The sequence below is a fragment of the Phymastichus coffea genome, unplaced genomic scaffold, assembly GCF_024137745.1.
Source record: "Phymastichus coffea isolate CEN01 unplaced genomic scaffold, Cenicafe_Pcof_1.1 PCOF00012, whole genome shotgun sequence".
NCBI classification, from domain to species: Eukaryota; Metazoa; Arthropoda; class Insecta; order Hymenoptera; family Eulophidae; genus Phymastichus; species Phymastichus coffea.
Window position 1 is genome coordinate 6,816,738 of NW_026706823.1, and position 27,020 is coordinate 6,843,757.

At 39.6% G+C, this 27,020-nt stretch overlaps 1 protein-coding gene across 2 annotated transcripts in view; it reads right to left on the reverse strand.

The window, feature by feature from the left end:
- Positions 1 to 27,020, reverse strand: part of LOC131672648 (carcinine transporter) — a 1,420,696-nt gene that overhangs the window by 183,502 nt on the left and 1,210,174 nt on the right. For both annotated transcript variants that reach the window (XM_058950032.1, XM_058950041.1), the window contains exon 10: positions 17,149 to 17,327. In XM_058950032.1, coding sequence (XP_058806015.1) covers positions 17,149 to 17,327 — 179 coding nt within the window. The remainder of the gene's footprint in view (positions 1 to 17,148; positions 17,328 to 27,020) is intronic.

Consider the following 27,020-nt stretch of genomic DNA (forward strand, 5'->3'; position numbering starts at 1 on the left):
CTTGGTTGGGCGGAAGGTAATCACGAAGAGGCAAAAACTCGTGGAATAGTCATGGAAAAGTCGTGGAAAAGTCGTAGATATGTCATAGAAAAGTTGTAGAAAAGTCGTACAAAAGTCGTAGAAAATTCATAAAATAGTAAGAAATTAATTTAAATAAATAGCGCTCAATAAAATAAATAAAACTTTATTAAATGAACAAAGAAACAAACAAACAAACAAACAAATCTGTAACTAAAAAATTATTTTTTATTACTTAGCGCATTGTCGCTTATATATTATAATATATCGATGTTTCCAAGACGTTTTTAACCCTCAGAATTGAAACTTGGAACTCTACGACGGCTCGTTTTCTTTCTTTTTCCGAGCTATTTGCATATTAAATTAAATATTATTTGCATATTCTATTAACCCTTTGAAGCATACATTTTTCTCTCCAGGATATTTAGATGAAAATTTATATATAGGGGTTTTTGAGGTCGCTGATCATGAATCTGACATTAGATTGTTCGAATTTTGCATCTAAGATGGCTGATTCAGAATGGCGGACATAGATTTTTTTCTATATTCGCTTGAAAACTTTAAAATTCATAACTAATGAGTTTTAGGGGTCACTGATAACGAATCTGATATCAGGTTTCCTAAATGATGTATCCAAAATTGCGAATTCAAAATGACGGACAGGCATTTATTTTCTATATTGGCCTGAATACTTTAAAATTCAATGTAAAGGCTTTTAGGGCTCGCTGATAACGAATCTGATATCAGATTTCCGAAATAATATATCCAAAATGGCGGATCCAAAAATTCGGATATCAAATTTCATTTTTAGGGACTTCATTTTCATGAAACGTAATTTCTAAGGGTTTTCGGTCGTACTGATAACAAATCTGATAATATAATTTAGTATTCTGTTTCAAATAATCTAGTATTTTGTTTTCTGATTAGGTGAATGAATCTCTTAAAAAAAAAAATATATATATATATATGGCCCTCAGACCCATGGAGAGTACATTCAATACAAAGTGTTTGGTGCTCATACAAATCGCCAAAAGGCCCTCAACCCCCCGACCTACGAAAAATAAATAAAGATCGGCTCTTTGCTTCTGGAGTCATCCATATATTTGTTGACACTCATTGACTAACAGACCGGAGTGGATTCACTATATTAGTTGAAGAGCAAATAGGCGTTTTGTATATTTATGTTCATAATATTCTTGTTTTGCGGGCATTTTTTCCCGCCAATTAGGAATCAATTTTTACGTAGTACTCTTCAATTTTCATATTTTTTATATCAACAAATTTAGAAGAGATTTATTTTGTAACTATGGGGAGAAGAAGGCGAATTGTGAATGAAATTCCTAGTGATTCAGAGTCTGTTGATGGGTTGTGCGATTCTAATGATGAAGATGAGGTATTGGATCGCAGAGTAGATCATGTTGCCCCTTCAATCAACAATCTTCTCGAAGATGAGGCACACGAAGAAGAAATTGACGACGAAACAACCACTACAGATTCAAATAAAAGTGAAATTTGGAGATCGACGAGTATTCCAAAGACTGATTTACCTTTCAGTAGGAGTCACGGACCCATCATCCCTGACTCAGCGTCTTCTCCAAAGGATATATTTCTTTGTTTGTTCCCTGAGTCTCTATTAGATGTTATTGTAGAGCAAACAAATTTGTTTATTTCTCAAAAGAAGTCAAAAGGAGATCTTATCACCAAAGATGAGTTGAAAATTTTCATAGCGATCAATACCCATATGGGTTACAAGAAGTTACCTTCGTATCGGGATTATTGGTCTAATAGCCCTCAATTCCATGATTCATATATTTCTTCACTGATGACTGTGAATCGCTTCGGATTTTTTTTGTCTCATTTGCATATCAATGATAATTCAAAAGAACCAGCAAAAGGAGATCCAGAATACGATAAATTGTATAAACTAAGACCTCTTCTCGACACTCTTTCTGAAACATTCAGAGAATGCTGGAAACCAAGCAATCACCAAGCTATTGATGAATCAACGATCAAGTTCAAGGGGAGGAGTAGCATGAAACAATATATGCCAGCCAAGCCAACTAAACGTGGTTACAAAGTTTGGACCCGAGCAGATGAATCGGGATTTGTTTGTCAATTTCAGATCTACACAGGCAAAACAGATAGTCCTGAAAAACAATTAGGAGCACGTGTGGTTCGTGATCTTACACGTGACTTTGTTGGTCATAATCACCAGGTGTATTTTGATAATTTTTTCACAGGAGTAGAGCTTCTAATATCTCTAAAACAGGATAACATCCTTGCATGTGGCATAGTACGATCTAATCGCGCGAATCTCCCCAAAAGTGATAAGTCTGATAAAAAATGGTTATTGGAGAGTACGAATACAAGACCTCGACATCAGGACTCACATGGATAAAGTGGATGGATAAAAAACCAGTATACTTTTTATCCAATTTTCACAATCCTACCGAAGTAACGGTTGTGAATCGGAGGCAAAAAGATGGTACTCTAACTCCTGTCAACAGTCCTGTCTTGTGTTCAGACTATAACACACACATGGGATATGTCGACTATGCGGATCGTGCAATATCTACTTACCAGATTGATCGTAAGTCCAAAAAATGGTGGTTTAGAATTTTTTGGCACTTCATCGATCTCTGCATATGTAACGGATTCATTTTGTACAAGGAAAAACAAATCAAACCACTTTTGTCATTGAAAAAATTCCGAATGAGATTGGTAGAACAATTGGTGGTACATAAGATCCCAACTCCAAAAGGTAGGAAAAGAACGGCACCAAATACTCCAAGCCATGCAAAAATAAAAGGACCTGATGAAAAGAGACTTTCTAATGCTGCTCACATGCCACAAGTCTCAGATACATATAAAAGATGTAACCACTGTTCTACAAGAGATAAGCCACAGAAGACGAGATGGATTTGTAGTACTTGTAATGTTCCTCTGTGTCTTTTACCGGAAAGAAATTGTTTTTAAAAACATCACATATAGACAGTAATGAGTTTTGTTGCTCTGGTTGTATGAAGAACATGTTTTTATGTCTAATTTCAAAGAATACTCAGTAACAATATTACAGTACAAATTTATTGATAATGCAAAGGGGATCCTCCTACAGGAAGAATGGAGGAAAAGAGGAAATAAAAACCCTGAAAATGAAACATAAAAAATGCAGAAAATAATATATAAAAAATAAAAAATAATATAAAATATAAAAAATAAAAAAAATATATAAAATATAAAAAATACAAAAAAAATATAAAATATGAAAAATACAAAAAAAACGTAAATGGAGCTTGAACTCATCACGTCCTCGTTGTAAGCTCCGGGTAATGCCGAGAATGAGTGAAAGAAGTATCCACTATTCTGAGATATTATACTTTCAAGTCATGCAAATAAGCATGTGCATCAATCATATCCTTTGGCCATCTTGGCTGCAGAATTTCGGAAAACTAGTATGATATTGATTATCACTGAGATTGAGAAACTTTAGATATGAGTTTGAGAATATTCAAGCCAATATAAAAATATACATAAATATACATTTTGAAAGCATTATTTCGGAAACCTGATATCAGAATCGTTATCTGCGACCCCTAAAACCCTTTAGATATGAATTTTAGAGTATTGGTATCAATATAGGAAATCTTCTTGCCCGCCATTTTAGATCCACCATCTTGGATACACAATTTTTGAAATCTGATGTCAAATTATTATTCAGCGACCCCAAAAACCTTTGTATAACAAATTTGAAAGGGATACTCTCATTATTCGCGTCAATAATGAATTTCTCCCCAAAAATTCAATTTTTTTCTTCTTTGTTCATTTAAAAATATTAAAAAATATCCCAATATATTGATTTCAACTGCAAAATTATGTTTTTGAACTATTAATGAACTGAAAGAATGCAAAAGACCCTGTTGAAATCCATAATGTTGCTCTAAAATGGCAAAAGAAGCAATAAATCAATGTGTCCATCAGGATGGACACTGTGCTTCAAAGGGTTAAATGGTCCTACTCGTTTACTTTTTACAATTTTTGAAACCACCATTTTGGCAATTTGTATCCCCCAAAGGCGCCTTTCACCCTTCAATTCCCCGAATTTCCGATAGCGTTTTCTTGATCTCAACCAATATTCAGGGGGCTGTTAAGAAACTGTTTTTTTTTTAAATTCACACACTTTTCCCGAGAAAATCGCGCCTAAAGTTTGATTCAAGAGTTTGGTACTATTGGATTTGACTTAAAAAATTGAATAAGATGGCACAATTAATTTTTTCTTTATATTTAGATAGATAATCGCGATTCAATGTTAACCAATGAACGGCTGAGTACGGCCGACGGACCGCGCGACGGCCGATGATGACGGAGTAGGCAAATTGACGCGCGTATACTAATCCACGTGATAGCGTTGCTCTGTTCGATTCCTACTGCGTACTACATTACTGACTGCATATTGTAGCAATTTTTTGATAATGTTATACTCATCGCAAATGACAACAATAAATTGATTTAATCTTTGCATAACAAAAATTATGTTTAATTTTAATAAGAAATCATGGAAAAAGCCGAGTGAAATAAATATGAATGTAAGCTAACGAGTAAATACGAAATTGATAGAAACATTAATGAAATTCGAATGCGGTGTAAAAGATTAACGAATTACCAGTAACGGTAACTTCACACTATTTATCCAATCTAAAATTGACAAAACGTGATTAGTGTATTGCATTCACTGACATCGAAATGTTCTCCTTGGTGTTGTGGAAGTCGTATGACCAGGTAGAATTTAGTGTTGTGGCGTCAAATCATATATGATGTATCAACGAGAAATACGAAGCTAACTTCGGGCAGAAACGGTTCGATATAGATTTGGTGGCAATGAACGGTAAGTAAATACAAACATACTTGCGCACAATGCGTAGGACACACGTGCTTGTAAGCTCGCATACAACCACGCACACGCGTACACTCGTACGCGCGCGAACCATGCACTTATTAAAATTAAAAAATTATATTATATTATTAAATTATATTAAAGAATTATATTAAAAAATTGAAACTTGTAATTGAGATTTTTATTGTAAGACCGAAATATAATGAAGAGAAGACAATTTTAAGAAGGATTTTAAGGAAGAATTTTGCTGGAGTGGAACCCGGAAATGGAAAGGTATTAAGGCGCAAGCTCATACACAGCATATACACTCGCACGTGCTCGTATACATACATATTCTTACGCACGCTTGTAAGTTCACATACCAAACACCCTTGCATACGGATCCGCGCACGTTTTCAAGCTCGTACACACGCGCATATACCGTCACGCATACGCGCCTATACACTTAGGCATTCATACATACGTTTGCACATTCAACTGATATTGATAGAATAGTATGTACTATATTGTAACAGAATGTATTATTTATTATTGTTATAGTTACGGCTTTGCAATGATTGCGCAGTTTATGTTGTCCAAATTGAGTTGAAAAACATAACCGCGAAATATAAATACAACAGCCAAAAGATGGTCAACAAATTAATGAAATTATTAATCGAGAAGGATAAGCTCCGTCGTATGACTCCAACTGGGAAAGCCGGCACGATGGCGATTCCCAAAGTTATTTACGACGGAGTATTAGGTAAATAAATAACTTATAAAATAATATTATTAAAAAACATCATTCTTCCTTTTCTTATGTTCCAGAGTTGGTTAACGAAAAGGTTTGTGAGGCGGAAAAGATGTTGGCAGCAACGTATAGGGTTGTGCTGACACAATTATGCGACAATGCTATAAGAAATAAAAAATAATTTTTTAGTTACAGATTTGTTTGTTTGTTTCTTTCTTTCTTTGTTCATTCAATAAAGTTTTATTTATTTTATTGAGCGCTATTTATTTAAATTGATTTCTTACTATTTTATGAATTTTCTACGACTTTTGTACGACTTTTCTACAACTTTTCTATGACATATCTACGACTTTTCCACGACTTTTCCATGACTTTTCCACGAGTTTTTGCCTCTTCGCAATTACCTTCCGCTCAACCAAGACATAATACCATATAGGTATATTCCGCGGCGGTATATTGAACGCACACCATGACCACGGATAGTAACATGTTCACGCGATAAATTAATAAACGAAAACAAAAATTTTAAACAAATGAATAATTAGAACAGGACTGACTGCATTTGTCTGTGAGTTATAGCATGCATTATTTTAATACATTAGAATTGATAGTAGTATTGATTAGTATTGATGCTACGTTAGACAAGAATAAAAAAAGTTATAAAATAACATAATTTATGTAAAAACGAACTAAGCTTTTTTTTCTAAAGTAATCTTTACTTAAAATAATGTTTTACTTACCTTTACTCCAGTAATTGTGCTTACTAACACACCCGTATCAAGAATAAAGCGAGTTGTAATTTTAGTTACTCATTCACAATTCACACCATAGAATTTATACACACGTGTGAATCGTACGCGTGAATAAAGTATAGTATGTATATACTATTGTCATATTGCTCACTAAATATGATATTCGTTAGCAGTACTGTTATTGTATTTATTCGATGTTCCGTGGGTGAAGACTCGATTTACGCACGCTCGAGAAAGCAAGCTAGTGCATTTAATTTAATTTTATTCATTAAATTGTGCTTTTGGTTTATTTTTGTGCATTATTTTATTATTAGAACATCATGATTAAAAATAACACCAAATATTTTTAGAAATAAAAAATGTTTGAACCATTTATTGAAAGTATTTTTATAATCATTAGCAAATAACAAAAGAAAAAATATGTGATATTTTTCCAAATTGTCTATGAATAGCGTAGTTTGTATTCCACGATGTAGCATAATTTTTAAAAACACTAGTATTTTCGACTCACTTAAATTCATCATCTCAATTCGTCACTTGATGTCGAATAAAATAATTCAAGTAAATTTAAGTAATTGTTGAATTATCGAAAATTGCAGTTAGCAAGCAAAATTCATTACGCGCATAAATGTAGTTGAGTACCGTTTTCAGTTGACTGCGGCGCGCGCATGTCGGCTCTCACGCCGCTCCGCGCTCGCCAAGCTGCGTTCTAAATTCTAAAGCCAGCCGCTGAATGGCTACTCTTTAAAGTAGATTATCTCAATACCTAATTACCAAAAAAAGTTTTTAAATAATTTTATCATGAATAATTTTTCAAGATGAATCCAGTGATATAAGTTTCATCCAATGTTTCAGAATCAACGTGTATATTTACTTCTAGCTATTAGAGTTATTGATTATTTACAGCTACGACTAATTGACCAGAAAGGTAATTGAATAAACTTTCGTGGAGAAGTAATCACGATTCGTTTACATATAAAGAGAGTATAATGGGAATAGTTTATAATGCTAAAGTAGGGAGTGGCTATATAACAACACCGACATGCGCTCAAAAAGTCAGTCATCGACGGATAGTGAAAGGTCTAACATGTCGAAATATTCAGTTCCTGAAAAGCCTCGCGCTGAAGATCGTTCGAAACGTCGCAATAAAAAGAAAAGAAAAAAACTTCAACAGTTTGAAAAATTAACGGGTATATTTGTATGTTGTTGTCATTTCAAATATGAAAGAAATACTTACTGTGCAAGCACTTATAGTCTTTGATGAATCCATAGCTCACTATGAAGTTCATACACATCAACCTTACAATTCACAAACATTTAATAATAGCGATGAAATTCATATATTAGTACAACATCAAGATTTATGTCTCTTACCATCAAAAAGTTCTCTACACATTGTTGGAAAAATAAGAACATTAGGTGGTAATGCTGTTACTGAGACAAAGTTCATAAGTAATGCTACATGTCACCTATTTCAAGATATCCGCTATGAAATTAATGCCAATGAGATAGACAAATGTAAAAATGTTGAAATTGACGAGTACTACGAAAGGTTTGGTTTTATTGAATCAAAATCAAAGTACATTCCTCAAAAATGCTGGATGACTTGATATTGAAGAAACTAAGACAATAACTGCCAACAATGGTTACTTTGATGTGTCAATACTACTTTCCATGATTTTAGGATTTGCTGAAGACTATCACAAAATTGTTGTGAATGTAAAGTATAAACTTATTCTTAAACGATCAAGAGATAATTCAAACGCAGTCTTACAAAACTTGGTAAAAATTGATAATATTGATCAGTAGGTTGATAGTATTATCAACAGGTCGATCGTCGATAAAAAAACTGCCGATAAAACACCCCATAAGTCAGTAACATTGGATTGATAACGTTACCAAATGCTGGTAAGGAAGGAAATAAATCTCGCACGGTAACTGGCTTAGAACCCTTATAGCCCTTACTTATTTCACAATCCACTGTTTTGACATTTCTTTCGTCTCAGGAGTGTAATGGTGTATCCACGTTTAGTATATAGTTATGAATCGGAACAGAAAGTATTCTAGATTACGATGGATGCGCACCAAGAGTGCTTCAACAACTATCACTCGACTGCGTCTGTTCTCGACTGATGTGAGAGCAAACGCGGCACCTATGTTGCCGAAATTGTTTTCATGTCCATTTTCTCATGAAAAATCGAAATGACTGTACTTTTTGAAACCCCTGTGGCCTCAACTATTTCGCGCAATTTTATTCTCCAGTCACTCAACATCATGTCGTGGATTTTATTGATCATTTTCGGAGTGCTCACGTCTACAGGACGGCCTGAACGATGCCCATCTACAGTCAATGTACGGCCACGTTTAAATTCATTTACCCAATTGTAAATAGTTGCAAATACAGAGGCAGATACACCATGAACTGCATCGAACTGCAGCAACGACGTTGCGCGAAATGGCCGAGGCTGGACTGCCGATAGTCATGAAAGCCGTGGGACAAGTCTTCTCCTCGGTAGTAGCTTTTTTCCTTCGAGGATAGCCGAGCTCAGGGCTCTCAGGCTCCGGTATTTGGAAGTGATGAAGCAGAAGATAGAAAGGTGAGGTCTCTTTATCTAGTTTATGTGCGGTAACGGAAATTCGCGTTTACATCCTAGAGGTTTTAGTTTGTTCGTTGATTTGCCTTTAATTACATTCCATTTGATGCCAAATCAGACATAAGTAGTAAATAAGTTATATTTAAGGAATTTTGATAAGAATAGTAGCGACCGTGTAGAGTTGCTGATTGCCAGTCGAGAGGGAAGGGTTGAGAGAGTCAGGCTGTTCGCAGGTGTGAATTTTAGCCTTGGGAGAGGGTATGACGGGAGCATACGATGACATTTTGTCGTGCGCGGCTCCCTCCCCTTCCTCTGCTCTCGGCTAGCTTATCCTCCGACGTTGGGCGCATTCTAGAATGATTCTAATGCGGATTCTTTTCTTTCAGCGGCCAATAATGATCAGTGAGCCGAGAGTGGAGCCAGGGAGGGCGACAGCGAGTGAGAAAAAGAGAGAGCGAAGAAAAAGAGAGAGAGAGATATATAAGGGATAAGTCCCGGTATTGGGCAATGGTTCATGGCAGGCGCGCGACCGATTAGTGGCGTCGCGTGCCGCCGCGAAATTAGGTCAAGAGGGGATGCATCGGGCGTCAAGGCAAAAAGAGTTGAGCGATAGTTAGGAAGAAGGAATCGAGGTGTTACGTACAGGCAGTCGAGGCCGGAAGGAAAGGCAGTCGGAAAGTCAAGATCAAGAGTTAAGTATGATGCAAGGAGGAAGACTGAGATAGTCAAGGGAGGATGCCAACGGCCAAGGGAGTGCAAGAAAGGAGTACAGCGCAGGTCGTCCAAGAAGAACTGAGTACGAGGAGCAAGAATTCGGCGAGAAAGCTGCTCGGTGGAAGACGAAAGTGCCTGTGAGAAAGATGGCACACCGCTTCCTGCTCATCTAGGAGCTGCAACAGTTTCAAGGTCAAGTGCTCTTCTAGAATTTTCTCTCTCTCTCAGATGTCGCGATTGCTCTCGCCCGTTACAGGTACCACAATAGTTAGGTGTTCATCCGCCTACTATTGCGATGGTCCTTTGTGCTAGTGTTCGCGCCATTGCCGCGGCAATATCTTGCCAGGCAACAAGCTGACTATTTGTTGGGCTTCCTGTACAGTTGTAACAGGACCCTGGCTAGAATAGCCGGCCCTGTCTGGCTCGCTCTCTCTCTTTCTCTCGCAGCTCGCTTCTTCGCTGTTGCCCTGGCGAGTGTGGTGGAAATTACGAACCGATACCCATGCTCGCACCGCTTTATTTCAAGACCAATATCTGTGCCGTACATCATCATGGCCGGAAGCCAATATGGAGCGAGCGCGGCTGCGGCAAAAATAAGAGAGAGAGATTAAAGCGTCGCGTATAGCAAGTAAGCGAGCGCGAGCGACCCGCGGCGATCCACTCGCGAGAGCGAAGCCGCCGGCGTTGCTCGAGCTGACGTACGAACGGTTCGGGAGAGAGTTCGAGCCGAGATCTTGAGGGAAAAGGATCAATTGTGCCGAGCAGATTGCAGCCAAGAAAGAATTGCCAGCGACGCCCAAGGCATAGTGGAATTCACCTGAACCTGCCGCCATCCTGCCTTCAGCATTTTCTGCGAGCAGCCTTCATCAGGTCAGGTCGTCTCTCTCTCTATATATATATATATATGTATTCGCGAGTGCGCGACGCGTCAGCGAGGTGCTCGCGATTGTCTGCGAGCACACAGAAAACGGCTAAAAAAGCGAGACCATCCTTTGAATTCCCCTTAATTATTGTACCGTATCCCCGTGCGTCTGTCCGCATCATCGAAAGCACGCCGCTCTTTATATTGTGAAAGTGTTGTGTAATAAATATAGTTAAAGAATAATGAGAGTGGTAATTATGTGCCCCCCACTATTCCCTTCCTCTCGATTCAACGCGCAGAACGTCAACTTCGTGACGAGGTCCATCATCACTGCTGCAGAGGAGAGAAAGAGCCTCCCTTACCTTCCCCTTTAAATAATTTATGACACGGCTCTTGGATACAGTCCCATTGCATGGCTCGTTGGAGTTATTAAAAAGATAATTCCTCAAAACACGTTAAATTTAATCATTAGTGTCATCCGTCCGGTCAATAAGGTAACTAAAGTCGATGCATATCCGATGCCTAACCTCGATTCGATTTGAGACCGGCTGCGCGGGGCGGTTTTTCTCTCAAACATTGATTTACGGTCAACATTTATGCAGATCCCGTTAAAGGAAAGGAGCAAACAGTATATTACATTCGTAGTATCGGGATCGGGACTTTGGGAATTCGAGAGAATGCTGTTCAGTCTGGTAAATTCCTCTGCAACGTTTATACGATTTATGGATGCTTTGCTTGGCCCATAGTACTCGCCGAACGTATTTTGGTATATGGCCGATTTATTGGTAGTGAGTGCGAATTTAGAGGATCATATGGTTTGGTTAGGTCGAGTGTTGCGTAAGTTAGTAGAGGTAAGCCTGGAGATAAACTTAGAAAAGTCGGACTTCTTTTCCACCGAAAGGATTCAGCCGATCCTGGATTACCCTGCGCCAAGGAACATAGTACGAGGGGGGTTAATAAGTCTTTACAAAATCCAAGAGATGGCGCTCATCACGCTTAAATTATGATGTTTTTGGCAAGCAATACTACTAACTAGATATTGTACAAAGTTTCAGCTTGATTTATTAAGTCGTTTTTTTGTGAGCGTTGGTTGAACTAAACGTTATTGGTTTATTTGAAAAATGGAAAAAACAGAGTATCGAGCGATGATAAAACATTTTTATTTGAAAGGCCTTACACCAAAAGAAATCATAGTTGAGTTGAACGCCGTTCATGGCAAGTCTGTTCCTGTGTTTAAGACTGTTTATAACTGGGTAAATGAATTTAAACGCGGCCGTACAATAACAAAAGATGAACCTCGTTCAGGACGCTCCGTAGAAGTGAGTACGCCCGAAATGGTCAACAAAATCCACGATATGGTGTTGAGTGATAGAAGATTAAAATTGTGAGAATTAGTGGAGGCCACAGGAGTATCAAACGGTACAATCATTTCAATTTTGCAAGAAAAATTGGGGATGAAAAAAATATCAGCAAGATGGGTGGCGCATTTGCTCACTGTTGAAAACAAACGAACCCGTGTGGTCACCTCTGAGGCTCTTTTGCCACACATACGTCGTAATCCGGAAGACTTTTGGCGTCGACTCGTAACTGTAGACGAAACATGGGTATACCACTATACTCCTGAAACAAAAGAACAGACCAAACAATGGATTACAGCAGGAGAACCAGCCCCAAAGAAGGCAAAGACAGTAAAGTCAGCTGGCTATGGAATCATCTACATCGACTACTTGGAAAAGAGCCAGGTGCATGCGGCGGCAGAAGACGACGTGTAAATCCGCGTCGCCGCTGTTTATATTGTGAAAGTGTTGAGTAATAAATATAGTTAAAGATTATTGAGACTGGTCATTGTGTGCACCCGCCATTCCCTTTCTCTCGATTCAACGCCCAAAATGCTAACTTCGTAACGAGGCCCATCGTCACCGCTGCACTCTTACCTTTCCCTTTAAATAATTTGTGACATGGCGCTTGTGCACTGGCCCATTGCATGGTTCTTGGAAGTTATTAAAAAGATAATTCCCCAAAACGCGTTAAATTTAATCAGCCACCGGACTCTAGGCACGCTCGGTCAAGGGATCTACTAAGGAAAGATTTCAGGACCCATTATAACTGGTAATTAGTTCTGACCACTAACATGTAAAACACATATAGAATGAAGGAATCGAAAGTCAGAGAAAATTTTGCAGGTACTAGAGTGCCACCTGTGCCCATCGACTCAGGAGAGTCACTGGATTTGCCCGGCTGCCCCGTTACACCAGTAGGAAACCTGGCTGGTGGACGGGTAATTACAACAGGAAGAAGGACAGGGTCGATGACGCCAGAATCCTGGGTCGCTGTGGAGAGTAAGATGCGAGAGCAACTGCTCACCATACACAGGGTCCTAGGACAAATGACGGAAAAGACGAACTTCCAAAGAAACGTGAGTCGCGTGATTACGAACGGTATGGCTGAGATATATGAGGCTGTAGAAGTTTGTATGTATGAACTGAAGCGAATGCGATGGATCGGACAAAAGACTAACGTAACGAAAAGACGAGCGAATGTAATGGAAGAAACTTCAGGACATAAAAGGTATGGCTAAAACAGACTCCAAGCCCAGATCAGGTAGATGTCGAAAGAAGGAAAGCGCTCCTAGACGTTGCTGCCACACGGCAAACGCCGAAGGTGAATGTGAATGCCGGAAACCGACAGACACCTGACGAGGAGGGCACCACGCATACCACTCAACAGACTCCTTCGGAGTTGAAATGGATGCTTGAAAAATTGAATGAATGAGAAAACTTAAGCGCCTATTTGGGAATGAATGAGTATTAAAGGGATGAATGGATGCTTGGACACGCAATGACAGCCGTCCAGTCTGAAGTAATGTGATAAACAGTTCCGGGCTGGTTGTGGTGCAAACAAGGAAAGATACCTTTGGTGAGTATTGGTGGCCTAAGCTACTGAGTCCCACACTTGGCGGGTTTCCGACAGTTGTTCGTAAATGGATTCATACTCTCCTGAAAAAAAAATCATATTAATTGAAACTTAAGAGTGCTATTTAAACTTTTAATTTTCATAACGGCTGATTATTATGGATATTTGATTGTTCTTTACTTTTCTGAGCAGAATGTTGATAGAGACAGCTATTTGTAGTTATTAAGAGATCAGTTACCAGAATTATTAGAAAATAAATTTTCCGAGAATTTCGGAATCAGAATTACCATGAACAATGGATCGGTAGAGGAGGACCAGTTAATTGGTCTTTTAACCCATCTGATATAATATTTTCAGATATTTGTGAGTCATTCTGAAAATTGTTGTTTTTGAGGAGCGGCCCACAACTAAAGAAAACATGCAAAGTCGCATTCGTCAAGCATGTGCAGCAATTTTGAGACAGACACTTTACGCAATTTTCAACGGCACTCAACTTTGTGCCTACAAATAAATGGAGGTAACTTTGAATATTTGCTTCGTACTTAAAACAGTGAGAGGTAAGCAGACTTACTTAAATTCAAGCACCTCAGAAGGAACCCAATCCTATTACGACCGCGTCGTTGTTCCTTGGTAACGCTAAAGATAGCATAAGCATTTTTTATTATTTGATCTTGAAATGACCTTCTCTAGGTCCATTCAAGACAAAACAAACTTGAAATATTATTTATACCGTAACTCTTTCTGATTCCAGGGTCAAAAGTTGGAGTTTCAAATTATAGGTTTATCAATATTTGACCTTGAAATGTTCTAAAGGCAATAAAAAATATTTTGATTACTGTTGAATATTGTTTTAGACGTAATATTTCGCTTTCTTTTCAGATTCGGTGACAAAAATAGTGGTTTCTATTAAAAAAAGAGATTTGATCCTTCAAATGATTTTAAAAATAAAGTTCATGGTTAAAATAAATTACACCAGAGGGTAGCCCTCTTCACCACGAATAACTTGTGTAAACTTTTTTTTCATACCGCGCTTAGGAACAGAGCAATTTGGGTGGATAAATTAAAATAAGCCACCTTATATATACGTATATACAGGGTGGACCATTTTAAGTGAGCCAGTACGTTTTCTCGGAAACTAGTGGGGATAGCGAAAAATGTTTCAAACAAAAGTTGTCCAACTTGGAGGGAGACATACCCTCATGACCTTGCCTGTATCCTTGGATGTAAGGTTCAAGGTCATTTCAAGGTCAACTTTGTTTTCTTAATCGGGACCCCCTATTTTTGACCCTGGATTTGGAAAGAACGGGAAATTCTACGTTCAGATGACCTATTATACGTGGGGTCTGGGGTGACCCTCAAGGTTATTTGAAGGTCATTTTTATTTTTTTACGAGTGTAAGATTTACGAAAAATAGTTTCATACAAAAGTTGCTCAACTTGAGGACATACCCTTATGACCTTGTCTGTGACCTTGGAGGTCAGGTTCAAGATTATTTCAAGGTCAACTTTGTTTTTTTAAACGGGGCCCCTCATTTTGACCCCGGATTCGGAAAGCGTTGATTCGCCCCTTTTATCATATGCTAGCGCAAAGCCGTATGCTTTTCTAGCTTAACCATCCATTTTACCCCATAAAAGTAACATTTACCGTGAAGATAGAATATCTGTCATTGTATGGTTTGGCTTATCGAATCTCTTCATTTTCCCAAAACAAAAATTATTTTTTAATACAGCAGTTTAGTTTATTCGTTTATTTCACTGAATAAAGATTTTGTGTTCATTGAAGAGAATTTTTTTGTTACAAATTTTTATTAAAAATTAAATCAAAAGTCTTTTGTTTCGGAGTATGCCGGATTATACTGCGCGTGAACGTGTTGACATGATTATTATTCTTGGTCTAGCCGGAGGGAATTATCGTAGAGCTGCAAGACTTTATCAAGAACGTTTCCCGTACCGAAGACACCCTAATCGTAACACCATTCGAAGGGTTCATGTGAAAGCTCAACAAGGACATTTATTTCGTACGCGAAGACATTATACTTACGATGAGAATGATGTTCGTGTGCTTGTGATATTGGCAATTATTCATGACAATCCTCATATTAGTACATTACAAATTCAAAGAGAAACTGGCATACCAAAACAAACTGTCTTGAGAATTTTGAGAAGCCAAAAATTCCGACCATATCACATCACTCTCACTCAAGCCATCACACCAGATGACATGGAAAGACGACTGGAGTTTTGTCGTTGGGCAAGAGAAATGATTCAAAACGACAGAACTTTATTCCGTAATGTCATGTTCTCTGACGAAGCTACATTCAAAAATAATGGGGAGCTAAACAGGCACAACTGTCATTATTGGTCAGCTGAAAATCCTCATTGGCATCGACACATAGATCATCAGCATCGTTGGAGCGTCAACGTGTGGTGTGGCATTATCAATGGACATGTGATTGGACCTTACTTTTTTGAGGAAAATGTCAATGGGGAAAACTTTTCTCGATTTTTACAAAATGAAGTAGATGCACTACTGGAAGAAGTTGACCTCCAAACAAGACTGAGAATGTGGATGCAGTTAGATGGAGCTCCTGCGCATTTTCACAGAAATGTTAGAGCTTACCTGGACAACAGATTCAATGGTAGATGGATCGGTTGCGGTGGACCAGTTGCATGGCCACCACGATCTCCCGACTTGACATCTCCTGACTTTTACTTATAGGGATACTTGAAGAATGTCGTTTATCAAGAACAACCAACTACCCGAGAAGACATGATGGATAGGATCAGGATCACATGTCAGAACATACCGCAGGATGTACTACTAAGGACAGTAGATAATTTTCATCGGAGAATTGAATTATGCATTCAAGGAGAAGGAAATGTCTTTGAACACTTACTGTAAAATATTTCACATATAATTAACAATTGATTAATTTGGTAAATAAATAGTAAATCTAAAATACTTTAATCACTTATCTTCTTCATCACATTACGACCATGAATAAACAGGGCAACATAGACCGCACACGTGACGGCTAAACAAGACGTTAAGTAGAATTTCCGGTCTTTCCGAATCCGGGGTCAAAATGAGGGGCCCCGTTTAAAAATACAAAGTTGACCTTGAAATAATTTTGAACCTGACCTCCAAGGTCACAGGCAAGGTCATGAGGGTATGTCCCCCTCCAAGTTGGACAACTTTTGTTTGAAACATTTTTCGCTATCCCCACTAGTTTCCGATAAAACGTACTGGCTCACTTAAAATGGTCCACCCTGTATATGGTGAAAATTAAGATGGTATATTTGACCTTTTGTTGTGAATTCTTCATATCTTAACAAATCGAAAAATTATGGTTGGTCGGATACTTTGCATGTAAGAGATTATTTACATATTTATATTTACTTTTCATACAGTTGTATGTAAGAGATATTTGTTTTTCCACAAGATGTATAAATAAATAAAAATTCAAACTAGAGCTTAGAAATATTGATCGTTACTACCAAAGAACAATCAATTTCAATCTTTCAAGCGTATTTGAAGATTTGAATTACTTGGATCAATTGTTTTCATAATTTTTCAAAGCAGTAGTTTTTTTATAATTCTTTACAATAATTATTTTTTTTTATTGAGTTTTCAAAACGTAAATAATTTCATCAATAATATCGTACGATACATACTTGTCTGTTTTAATATGAAAACAATTCTTCCACGTCCAATTAGATCCAAAGATTTCTCCTTCTTCAATAGTTTCGGGTAAACGTTGGTGTAAGGTTTCAGGTAATCTTAAGGCAGATATTCCTCCTATTACGGAAATGATTCCCATAACCACTAGTGGTAAAACCAAATTTTCATTACCCTACAAATCACAATTCTAAATTATTTATGATTAAATCATATATTATTGTTATTCAAGATATGATTCAAATAGATTATACAGTATGCATCAAAATTATCGCAACAAAATTATTCATTGAAAAATTTCCATTTTTGAAATGCTTGTAATTCCATCGTTATTCATGGTATTGATATGATTTTTCAGCAGGTCAGGGCTTTTCGAACCCAATGCTCTTTCGCTTAATAAGGATATTAAGAGGTTTTCGTCGTACGAGTACACAGCTTTGTCATATCGTCTCGAGAATTCTTCAATCGATTTAGGAAGGGAAAATTATTCTGTTTTTTTAATATTGAGCTCGTACGCTCAACTAGTCAAGGTAGCACATTGAAACATCAATACTCTATCTGACTCTACTATGGCCCAGAAAGAATCAGGTTTCGAAGTTCCTGATGTGATTTCTCTACTTTAGCGACGAGGTAAATTCGTATATTAGCAGAGATCGTCAGTTCAAATAAGTGGAACAGCCAGAATAAGAGTGCGCGGCCAAGTTTAGTTACTCTTAAATATATTTTTACTTATGTGCGCTCTATTTACATTTTTTTAAGCTATTTAATTCGTAATCACCGTCGGTCATTGCACCCATAATTTGCTGCCTCTTCTGTCCGAGTTTCGTGTGTTATGTATGAGGTCTGTCCGGAAAGAATCGGGCCTACGTTTATATCTTCGCACCATAGTGTTCGAGCGACCTCTACCGTACAGAAACGTCAACAGTAAAGCCTCACGAATCTATTGGTTACTTACTGACACCTGCCGGACGTATAGTTCATGCGCAGCGTGTCTTTGTTTCCAGTGCCTTTTTCGCGTTCGTCGGATTTTGATATTGTCAAAAATGACTGAAAAACAAGAGCAATTAATTTTCATCAAATTTTGCTTTCAATTCGGAAAAACGAGTTCGGAAACTGTTGACATGATGCAAAAGACCTTCGGGGGCGAGTGTATGAGCAAAACACGAATAAAAGAGTGGTATAAACGGTTCATGAATGGTCGCACTTCTGTCGATAGTGATTCTCGTTCCGGCCGACCTTCGACGACAAAAACCGCAGATAATATTGAGCGGGTACGACTTGCAATCGAACAAGATCGTTGTATGACTGTGCCAGAATTAGAAGAAGACCTTGGAATACGAAAAACTATCATTTCAGAAATTTTAACCAAAAATTTAGGAATGAAACGTGTGTGTGCGAAACTCATCCCAAAATTGGGTTTATGGTTATGATCGTGAAACAAAACAACAATCTTCACAGTGGAAACATTCTGAATCGCCAAGACCAAAAAAAGCATGTCAAAGTCGGAGCAATGTTAAGTCAATGCTGATTGTTTTTTTCGATTGTGAAGGTGTTGTACATCACGAATATGCACCATCAGGTCAGACAATCAATAAAGAATATCACGTTCAAATTTTTAAAAGTTTGTGTGATGCAGTAAGAAGAAAACGCCCGCACTTTTGGAAAAGTGGTGACTGGCTTCTCCATCACGATAATGCGCCAGCGCATTCATCCAATCTTGTGCAGCAGTTTTTGAGCAAACACAATATCGCATTTCTTCGACAACCTCCATACAGTCCCGACATAGCCCCTTGTGACTTTCGGCTGTTTCCAAAACTAAAAAAACCACTCAAAAGACACCGATTTGATGACAAAACAACGGTTGAAAACAATGCGACGAGTGTACTTAAGGCTATCCCTAAAAATGAGTTCCAGGACTGTTTTGAAAAGTGGAAACATCGATGGAACCGTGTTATTCAATCAAGTAGGGATTACTTTGAAGGATGCCACCCACCAGATGATAAAGAATAACGCTATATAAATATAAATATATTTATATAGCGAAAATATAAAGGTAGGCCCGATACTTTCCAGACAGACCTCGTATGCTACATTGAGTTGATTTTTATTTCATATTACGAAAAATTATCTGCACTTTCATATAAAGAATATATTAATACGTGCTAGTTAATGTGATATTTTTTTGTCATAATCAGGCCCAGTAACTATATTTTTTTAAAAACTGGATTTTTTACCGAGTTATGCCATTTTGAATATAATCCTGTGTTTTTTGTAAATACCGCCAACATTAGTCAAAAGGGCAGATTATGTAAACTATTTCTTAAATTAAGAACCCCGTGACTTGTCTCTTCCACAGTATTTTCTGACTCTAATTTAAAACTTATATGCCTTAGGCATTTAATATTATCTATTAACACCTCAGCATCGAACAACCCCTCTTAAACGTTCTCGCATATTAATTATTAATGCGTGCTCTGATAAAATCTTGAGGTAAAATGTGGATTTTTTTCTGTAAAATACATATTTCTCCACTGTGTAGCTATCCAATTTTGATAATTGCGAGCGTAGCTCAGATGAGCTCGTCGATGAATCGCTCTTAAGATATGCACTCTAAGATAAACTTGTGATCCTAAACCTCTTCTGTAAAGGCGTCTCCTTATCTTCTGAGCACAAATTTATCTGCCTAGTAAAGCATTATTCCCAATTTGTCGTGCAATCTGTATTGGATTGCGCAAAGCTTCATTTACAGTCTTTCAGATTCGTAGTTATTTTATGTCGACCTTGGCCAGGTTTCCAACGATAAGAATCTGTTTCTTCATACTGACTAAAAACACCCGACACTGTCGCACAATGAATCCCCTCATTCATCTTAATATTTTTCTTGGACTTAGTCACGTTTTTAGCAAGACAACAATTCAAGTAGATTTTATTGCAGTTAACCAAAGCATTTTGATTGAGTATGTTTTTCTATTTTCCAGAAGCTACATATATACTCTGCACACTGAGAAAAAAATCGTGACCTCTTCGACAGGATAGAATCGCCGATAGTGGTCTTGCAGTCCTTACAGGACCATAAAATGGCATTAGAAAGCAAGAAATACGCAGTCTGAAAGATTCTCACACGTTTTCAATGTCGGTGATCATGAATAGCATGACATATTTTTCAATTTTCCGTGGAAAAGTTCCTATCCCGGAAAATTAACGAATTTTTATAAAATGGCATATCTCTAAAAATTATATTTTTGTGGGTTTCCAAGGATTTTCCAAGTCCCTGACTATGAATCTGCATATCACATTTTCCCATTTCTCGTGGAAAAACCTGGAAAATTAAGAGGGATTGTCCATCCTCGAGGTGGCAATACACGGTATTGAATACCTAAGGCATATGGGATTTAGAGTCAGAAAATACTGTGAAACTGACGAGGCGCGGTGTCAATTAATTATGACAACGTTTCGCTGGTTTGCCTACCAGCCTCATTCGATCTTTTATTAAATTGTCAACTAATACAAAAAATACTTTATGTCGACTTAAATAAATGATACGATACATTAAAGATTCATAAAACAGTAAATTTAAATACAAACGCAACATGTAGAAATTTTAAATTTATATTATCCATTGCTAATAGTCCAAACTTTTACGGCAATTATCGTCATTAAATTTAAAATTATAGTTATCTAAAAATTTATAGTGTTATAGTATAAGTCAACATAAATTTAATTGATAGCATTTTATTTTAATAACATTTATGTTGTCTTATATGAGGGTCGTTTGAAAAGTCCTTGCAAAGTCAGAGAGATGGCGCTACTAGTGCGTATCAAGGTTATTTTCAGTTAGTGGCATATCTTGGAAGAGCACACACCAAGTTTCAGCCAGATTGGCCAATTACTTTGCGTTTCACATTCGTTTCAATCAAAGAAATCGAGTGGTTGTAAAAAAATGGACGAAAAAGAATTTCGTGTATTGATTAAACATTACTTTTTCAAAGGCAAAACGCCTCAGGAGATTAAACAGAAGCTTGATAAACATTATGGTGATTGTGCACCTTCGATTATAATGGTTTATAAGTGGTTTCAAAATTTTCGGAGTGGCCATATGAGCACAAAAGACGCTGAACGTTCTGGACGCCCTGTCGGGGTTACCACTTCAGAAATCATTTATAAAATCCATGATACGGTGATGGCTGACAGAAGAGTGAAGGTGCGTGAGATTGCTAGTACTGTAGGCATCTCGAGCGAACGGGTACATCATATTTTGCACCAACATTTGGACACGAAAAAGCTATCCGCTAGATGGGTGCCGCGATTGCTCACGATTGACCAAAAACGAGATCGTGTGAAGTGTTGCAAGAATGGTTTGCAGCTGTTCCAGCAAAATCCGCAAGACTTTAAGCGTCATTTCATCACTGTAGATGAAACATGGATACGTCACTACACTCCTGAGACCAAAGAACAGTCTAAACAATGGGTTACCAAGGGAGAATCTGCTCCGAAAAAAGCGAAGACAATTCCTTCGGCCGGGAAGGTTATGGCGACTGTTTTTTGGGATTCGCAAGGAATAATCTTCATCGACTATCTGGAAAAGGGTAAAACCATTACAGGCGAATATTATTCATCGTTATTGGATCGTTTGAAAACCGAGTTACTAGAGAAACGTCCACGATTAGCCCACAAAAAAGTTCTCTTCCACCACAACAATGCGCCAGCTCACGCCTCAGCAGTTGTGGCCGCAAAACTGATGGAGATAGGGTTCCAACTCGTTTCACATCCCCCCTATTCTCCAGACTTGTCTCCGTCGGACTACTATTTGTTTTCTAATATGAAAAAATGGCTGACGGGGAAAAGATTTTATTCAAACGAGGAGGTGATTGCAGAAACGAATACCTATTTTACAGACTTGGACAAATCCTATTATTTGGAAGGGATTAAAAAACTAGAGCAGCGTTGGATGAAGTATGTAAGCCTAAAAGGAGACTATGTTGAAAAATAAAAAAGATTTATTAAAAAAAATCAAGCAGTTTTTATTTTTGCACGGACTTTTCAGACGATCCTCGTACTATAACACTATGATTTTTAGGTGACTATAATTTCGAATTTAATGACAATAATTGCCATAAAAATTTGGACTATTAGCAATGGATAATATAAATTTTTAATTTCTGCATAAGTAGATAAACAAGAGAGACCCTCTGCTCAGGGGGTATCAGCTCATTAAGCTGATTCCCTGAGCTGATGCCCGTGCATCTTAAGCTCAGTACTGTCAACTCACCTCCCCTTCTCTTACGTGCGTTCTATGTCATGCTTCAGCACTCTCGAACTCACCTCCCCCCTTTACTAAATTTGTTGACCGTGCGTTCTAATTGTACTCCCCTTCTCTACTGAGCTACTATGCTCTCTGATCCGATGCCCGTGCGTTCGCATGCTTTCCGTTCATCGTGTATATATGTGTGTTAAATTTTTTCAACGTAATAGGGTACATTTTTATCGAAAAAAAACGAATGGATAAATCGGAGAAAGGAACCCGCGTCCTCTGGATCGGCAGGCAGATGCTCTATCACTAGACACTGCCACTAGTACCCGGGTAAGTACTTATTGTGTATTTAAGATACACAATTGGTATAGGGCCCAGAAACGCTAATATATAAAACGAATAATGTTATTATATATATATTGCAACGGTAGTCGATTCGATCAATCGATACGTTCGCAATTCGGTAGCACTCGCGATGCTAAAGCGAATGTCTAAGAGAGTGAGAGAGGGGGCGCGCGAGAGTTCAATTTTCACTTAAGCCTTAGCTGTTGTTCGGGAAACCACCAAAATATTCTTCAATCGAGTTTTGCCGTTCGCCAAAATAAAAAGTTTATTGGTTTTGGTATGTACAAGAGTGTGATAGCGAGGAAACAGAATAAAAGCAGCAGCAATCACAGCAGCAGCATTATGCAGCAACAGCCGATTTGGTAGCGAGGAGAACCAGCGCAGCCTTTCCAGGAGAAAAATTCATTTATCAACAACAATTATGGCTAATCACTGTAACTGCACCGCAAGGTACGTGCACCTCCCTTTTTCTACGCGAAATATTTTGTCAATCACGACCGTTTGTGCATTCGCGTCGAGCGTTAGTCTTCACAGCAGAATTTTGAATTTTATCTCTCTCTCCCCATATTATTGTAAAATTGTAAATCTTATACGCGTGCACAAGTCTTTCGGGCCAACGAAGAATGTAATTTTTTAGTGATAAACGATCTTGATTTTATTTGCCGCATTACGTTATTTCGCTTTCTTTTAGTTTAACGGATCTGTCGCCGGTTATTTTTTAAACCGATTTCATTTAGGGGATATTGGGAAGGAACATTAGCCTCCGTGTGACACTGATGATTAAAAATCTAACGCGTTATGGGGAATGGTAATTTCCACGAACAATGCAAAGGCCCGTGCCCAAGCGTCGTATCACAAATTATTTTTAAAGGGGAAGGTAAGGGAGGCTCTTTCGTCCTTCTGAAAGATAACGATGGGCCTCGTCACTAAATTAGCTTTTTGGGCTTCAGCTTGAGAGGAAAGGAATGACAGGCGCACACAATAATCACTCACGATAACCGTTAACAATATTTATTCTCGACGTTTAACAATACGAGTTTACGAGTCGTTTTCAACGGCCACGTACCTGCGCATGTACGAACAATCGCACAGGGGCACGGTACAATGATTTGAGAGGGTACAAACGAGGGACTCGTTACCATCGTGGAATTCGCCGTGCTCGTGGAAGATCGCAAGCACTTCGCCGACACGTCGCGCACTCGCGAATAGAGAGAGAAAGAGAGCGAGAGAGAGAGAGAGAGAGAGAGAGAGAGAGAGAGACGACCTGACCTGGTGAAGGCTGCTGGCAGGTAATGCTGCGGGACTGATGGCAGGCTTCTGGCAGGCTTGGATGTGGATCCTACGATGCTAGAGTCGTTGGAAGTCTTCTTTCCGTGCTGCAATCTGCTCGTTGTCTTCTGCTTTCTTTGTCTGATCTGCTCTCTTTCACGTGCGCACGCTCGGTCGTCAAACGATCCGTCTAACTCTGAGTCTCGACTCGAACTCTTTCCCCTAATCGTTTGCGCGTCGGCTCGAGCAACGTCGGCGGCTTCGCTCTCGCGAGCGGATCGCCGCAGGTCACTCGCGCTCGCTTACTCTCTACTCACGACGGATCATTCTCTCTCTCTTCTTCTTGCCGCTCTCACTCCCAATTGGCTCCTAATGACGATACCCGGCTCAAGTATTGGTCCTGAAATAAAGCACTGCGAGCATCGGTATCGGTTCGTAGTTTTCAAACGCTCGCCAGGGCAACAGCGAAGGGGCGAGGATGTTAGAGATAGAGAGAGAGAGCGAGCCAGACAGAACCGACTATTCTAGGCAGAGCCCCGTCACAGCCCCCCCCCCCAAGTCTTCGATCTCACCCTACGATCAACTGACGATCATTTCGCTCCTCTCCGCGAGTGCCCAAAGCGAACGTTCCCTCATAAAAAAAAGGACAGGATAATAGGATCGAAAGGTTTCTACACCTCATATACACGCGTCGAAGGTACGCGCATCTCGGTCCTCATTCAACCCTTACATGCATACAGTACGAAAATAATCAAAACAATAAAATAAATAAAAGTCTAGCAAACAACACTACTCACAAACGTCAAACTACACCTGATTCTGGGAGGGCCTTGCTTTCAGGTTACTAGAGCTCCAGGACAACTCGGCGGAGGGTGGATCGACAACCATCTCCTGTGATTTCAACACGGAAGGAGTACGGAGGCGAGCCACCTCCTCATCCCTGTGATTAGAGCTAGAGTCTCGATGCATCTCAAGCATCGTTCCTTATCCGCTCCACAAGAGGGTCGTCTTCAGCCTCTTCTTCATACCGAGCGGCGAATGCTCGAGCAGCTTCTATCCGAACCCACTTCATTTTACCTCCCCGACGTACCTTCTTTTGATTTTCAGGCGCTGCGTCGGTTCCGGCCATCCCTTGAGTCAAGGTCGCCGGTTCCGCTTTCGCCAGGGATTCTCAAATCGCTCGAGGTTGGAGAGTGTCAGATATACCAGGCAAATATACTGGCGGAATGTCTGAACTACGGGCCGCCTGCACTCGAGTCATAAAGTGCGCTCTGAATGCAATTCTACATCGCTCACAATTGTTCATGGACACATCATATCGTCCACAATTGCGGCAGAATATTTGCGGGTTGACCACTTCTGGACACCGCTACCGAGGATAGGAACCGGCTCTGCAATTAAAACAGAGATACGGGACCACATCCCTCTTCGCGTCAAACGGTACCGGAGCCAAACCACACAGAAAGGTGCCTGACAGCCTGTTATCCTTCACATCCATCCACGGCTACGTCCCCTGCGGTGCTACAGTACGAAGCGAGGATTGGGCCATGGAAGCTCGCGAAATCCCGCTCGCCTGGCACGCACAGGTGCACATGGCCAGCTTTCGATTTTTCACCGGGGTTTCCACCGTAGGTCTTTCAATCGCCGGGGTTTTCGCCGGGGCTGGTTACGACGCCAGTTCACTTGAACGTCGGACAGGCTCTTGTGGTGGAGTAATCGGGCGTGGCCGGTTCCATTCGAGCTGGGTGTGAAATGGGAAGATTCCCAGTGTTGGCATCGCTCCATCAGTGGGACGCACCCAGCGTCCTCCACGCAGCGCTAGCTCCAGTCCAGTGTTGCGCGCAGCAGTCCGCTCCTCTTCTGTTTTTCGCTCAGTCACTTCCTCGCTTCGACCAGAGTTCTCATCCGCGATTACCCGCGCAGGCCTTCTCGGACGTCTCTCCTCAGCTATCTTCTGCTAGTCTTCCGACAACTGACGACTACGGCCGATCGCTACCCGCCACCGCCGTCGGCTTGCCTTTGATGGGCGGTTTTTACGCCGAATTCTCGGACTAAGGGCCGAACTTGCATCTTCTTCCTTGGATGCCGATGAACTTATCAGAGGGCTATCTGAATTACTTCGCTCGCACACTTCTGACCTAGTGGAGACGGCCGCGGAACCTGATCGACCGTTTGTCACCTTCGCTCTTCCGGCCGAGTTAGGTTGCGATGGACCGCTCTCCTGCTCCAAGCCGGACACTGATGAAACGACCGCCATCATTCTTTGCCTTGCTGCCGTTCTCCTCTCTACCACTGTCTGTCCGTCATTCAACGGAGAAAACAGATTTTCTCCAAAGAAAAACCCGGACCTCGACGGCGACGTCTTCTTCGGTCTGTACCTCGCTGAGCTTCTGCCACTCGTCGGCGTTCCTTCTCTACGTACTCCGCTGGTGGAACACATTTAACATCGCAGGTGCCCGGCGGAAAGAGAATCGCGGGTCCAAAGCTTGGAGATGGAGGGGCTTCCACTCCAGATGATCAGGAACATGTTCCGCAGGCTTTACGAGAACCAAAACCTTCACCGCTTCCGCAGGCCTCTGCGTATCCTCGTCTTCTTCCTGAATAACTTCAAGGAGGCAATTCGTAAATCCTTGAAGCTGGATCTTCGCCGTTCTCCGCCCAGTTGCCTCCTTCACAGGAACCTCTTCAATACCTTGTATACGTATGTACTGTAACAATTACACTACATATACAATAAAGAAAGAGAAGAAACCATTACAACTTACATCAATATATAACGCAACTCTCCATCTCACTCTAGACGAGACGATAATCACTTGATCCGGTCCACGACTGGCGGCGGAACGTATCTTTTTAAATCTCTTACGTGCGCCATCGGGACCTGTCGCTTGTCCTTCACTTCCAATTCATACACGATGTCCGAAATCTTTTTGACTATTTTATACGAACCTCCAAACTCAGGCTCTAGGCTGGCGTTTCGGCCCACCGCCGCACTTGACAACG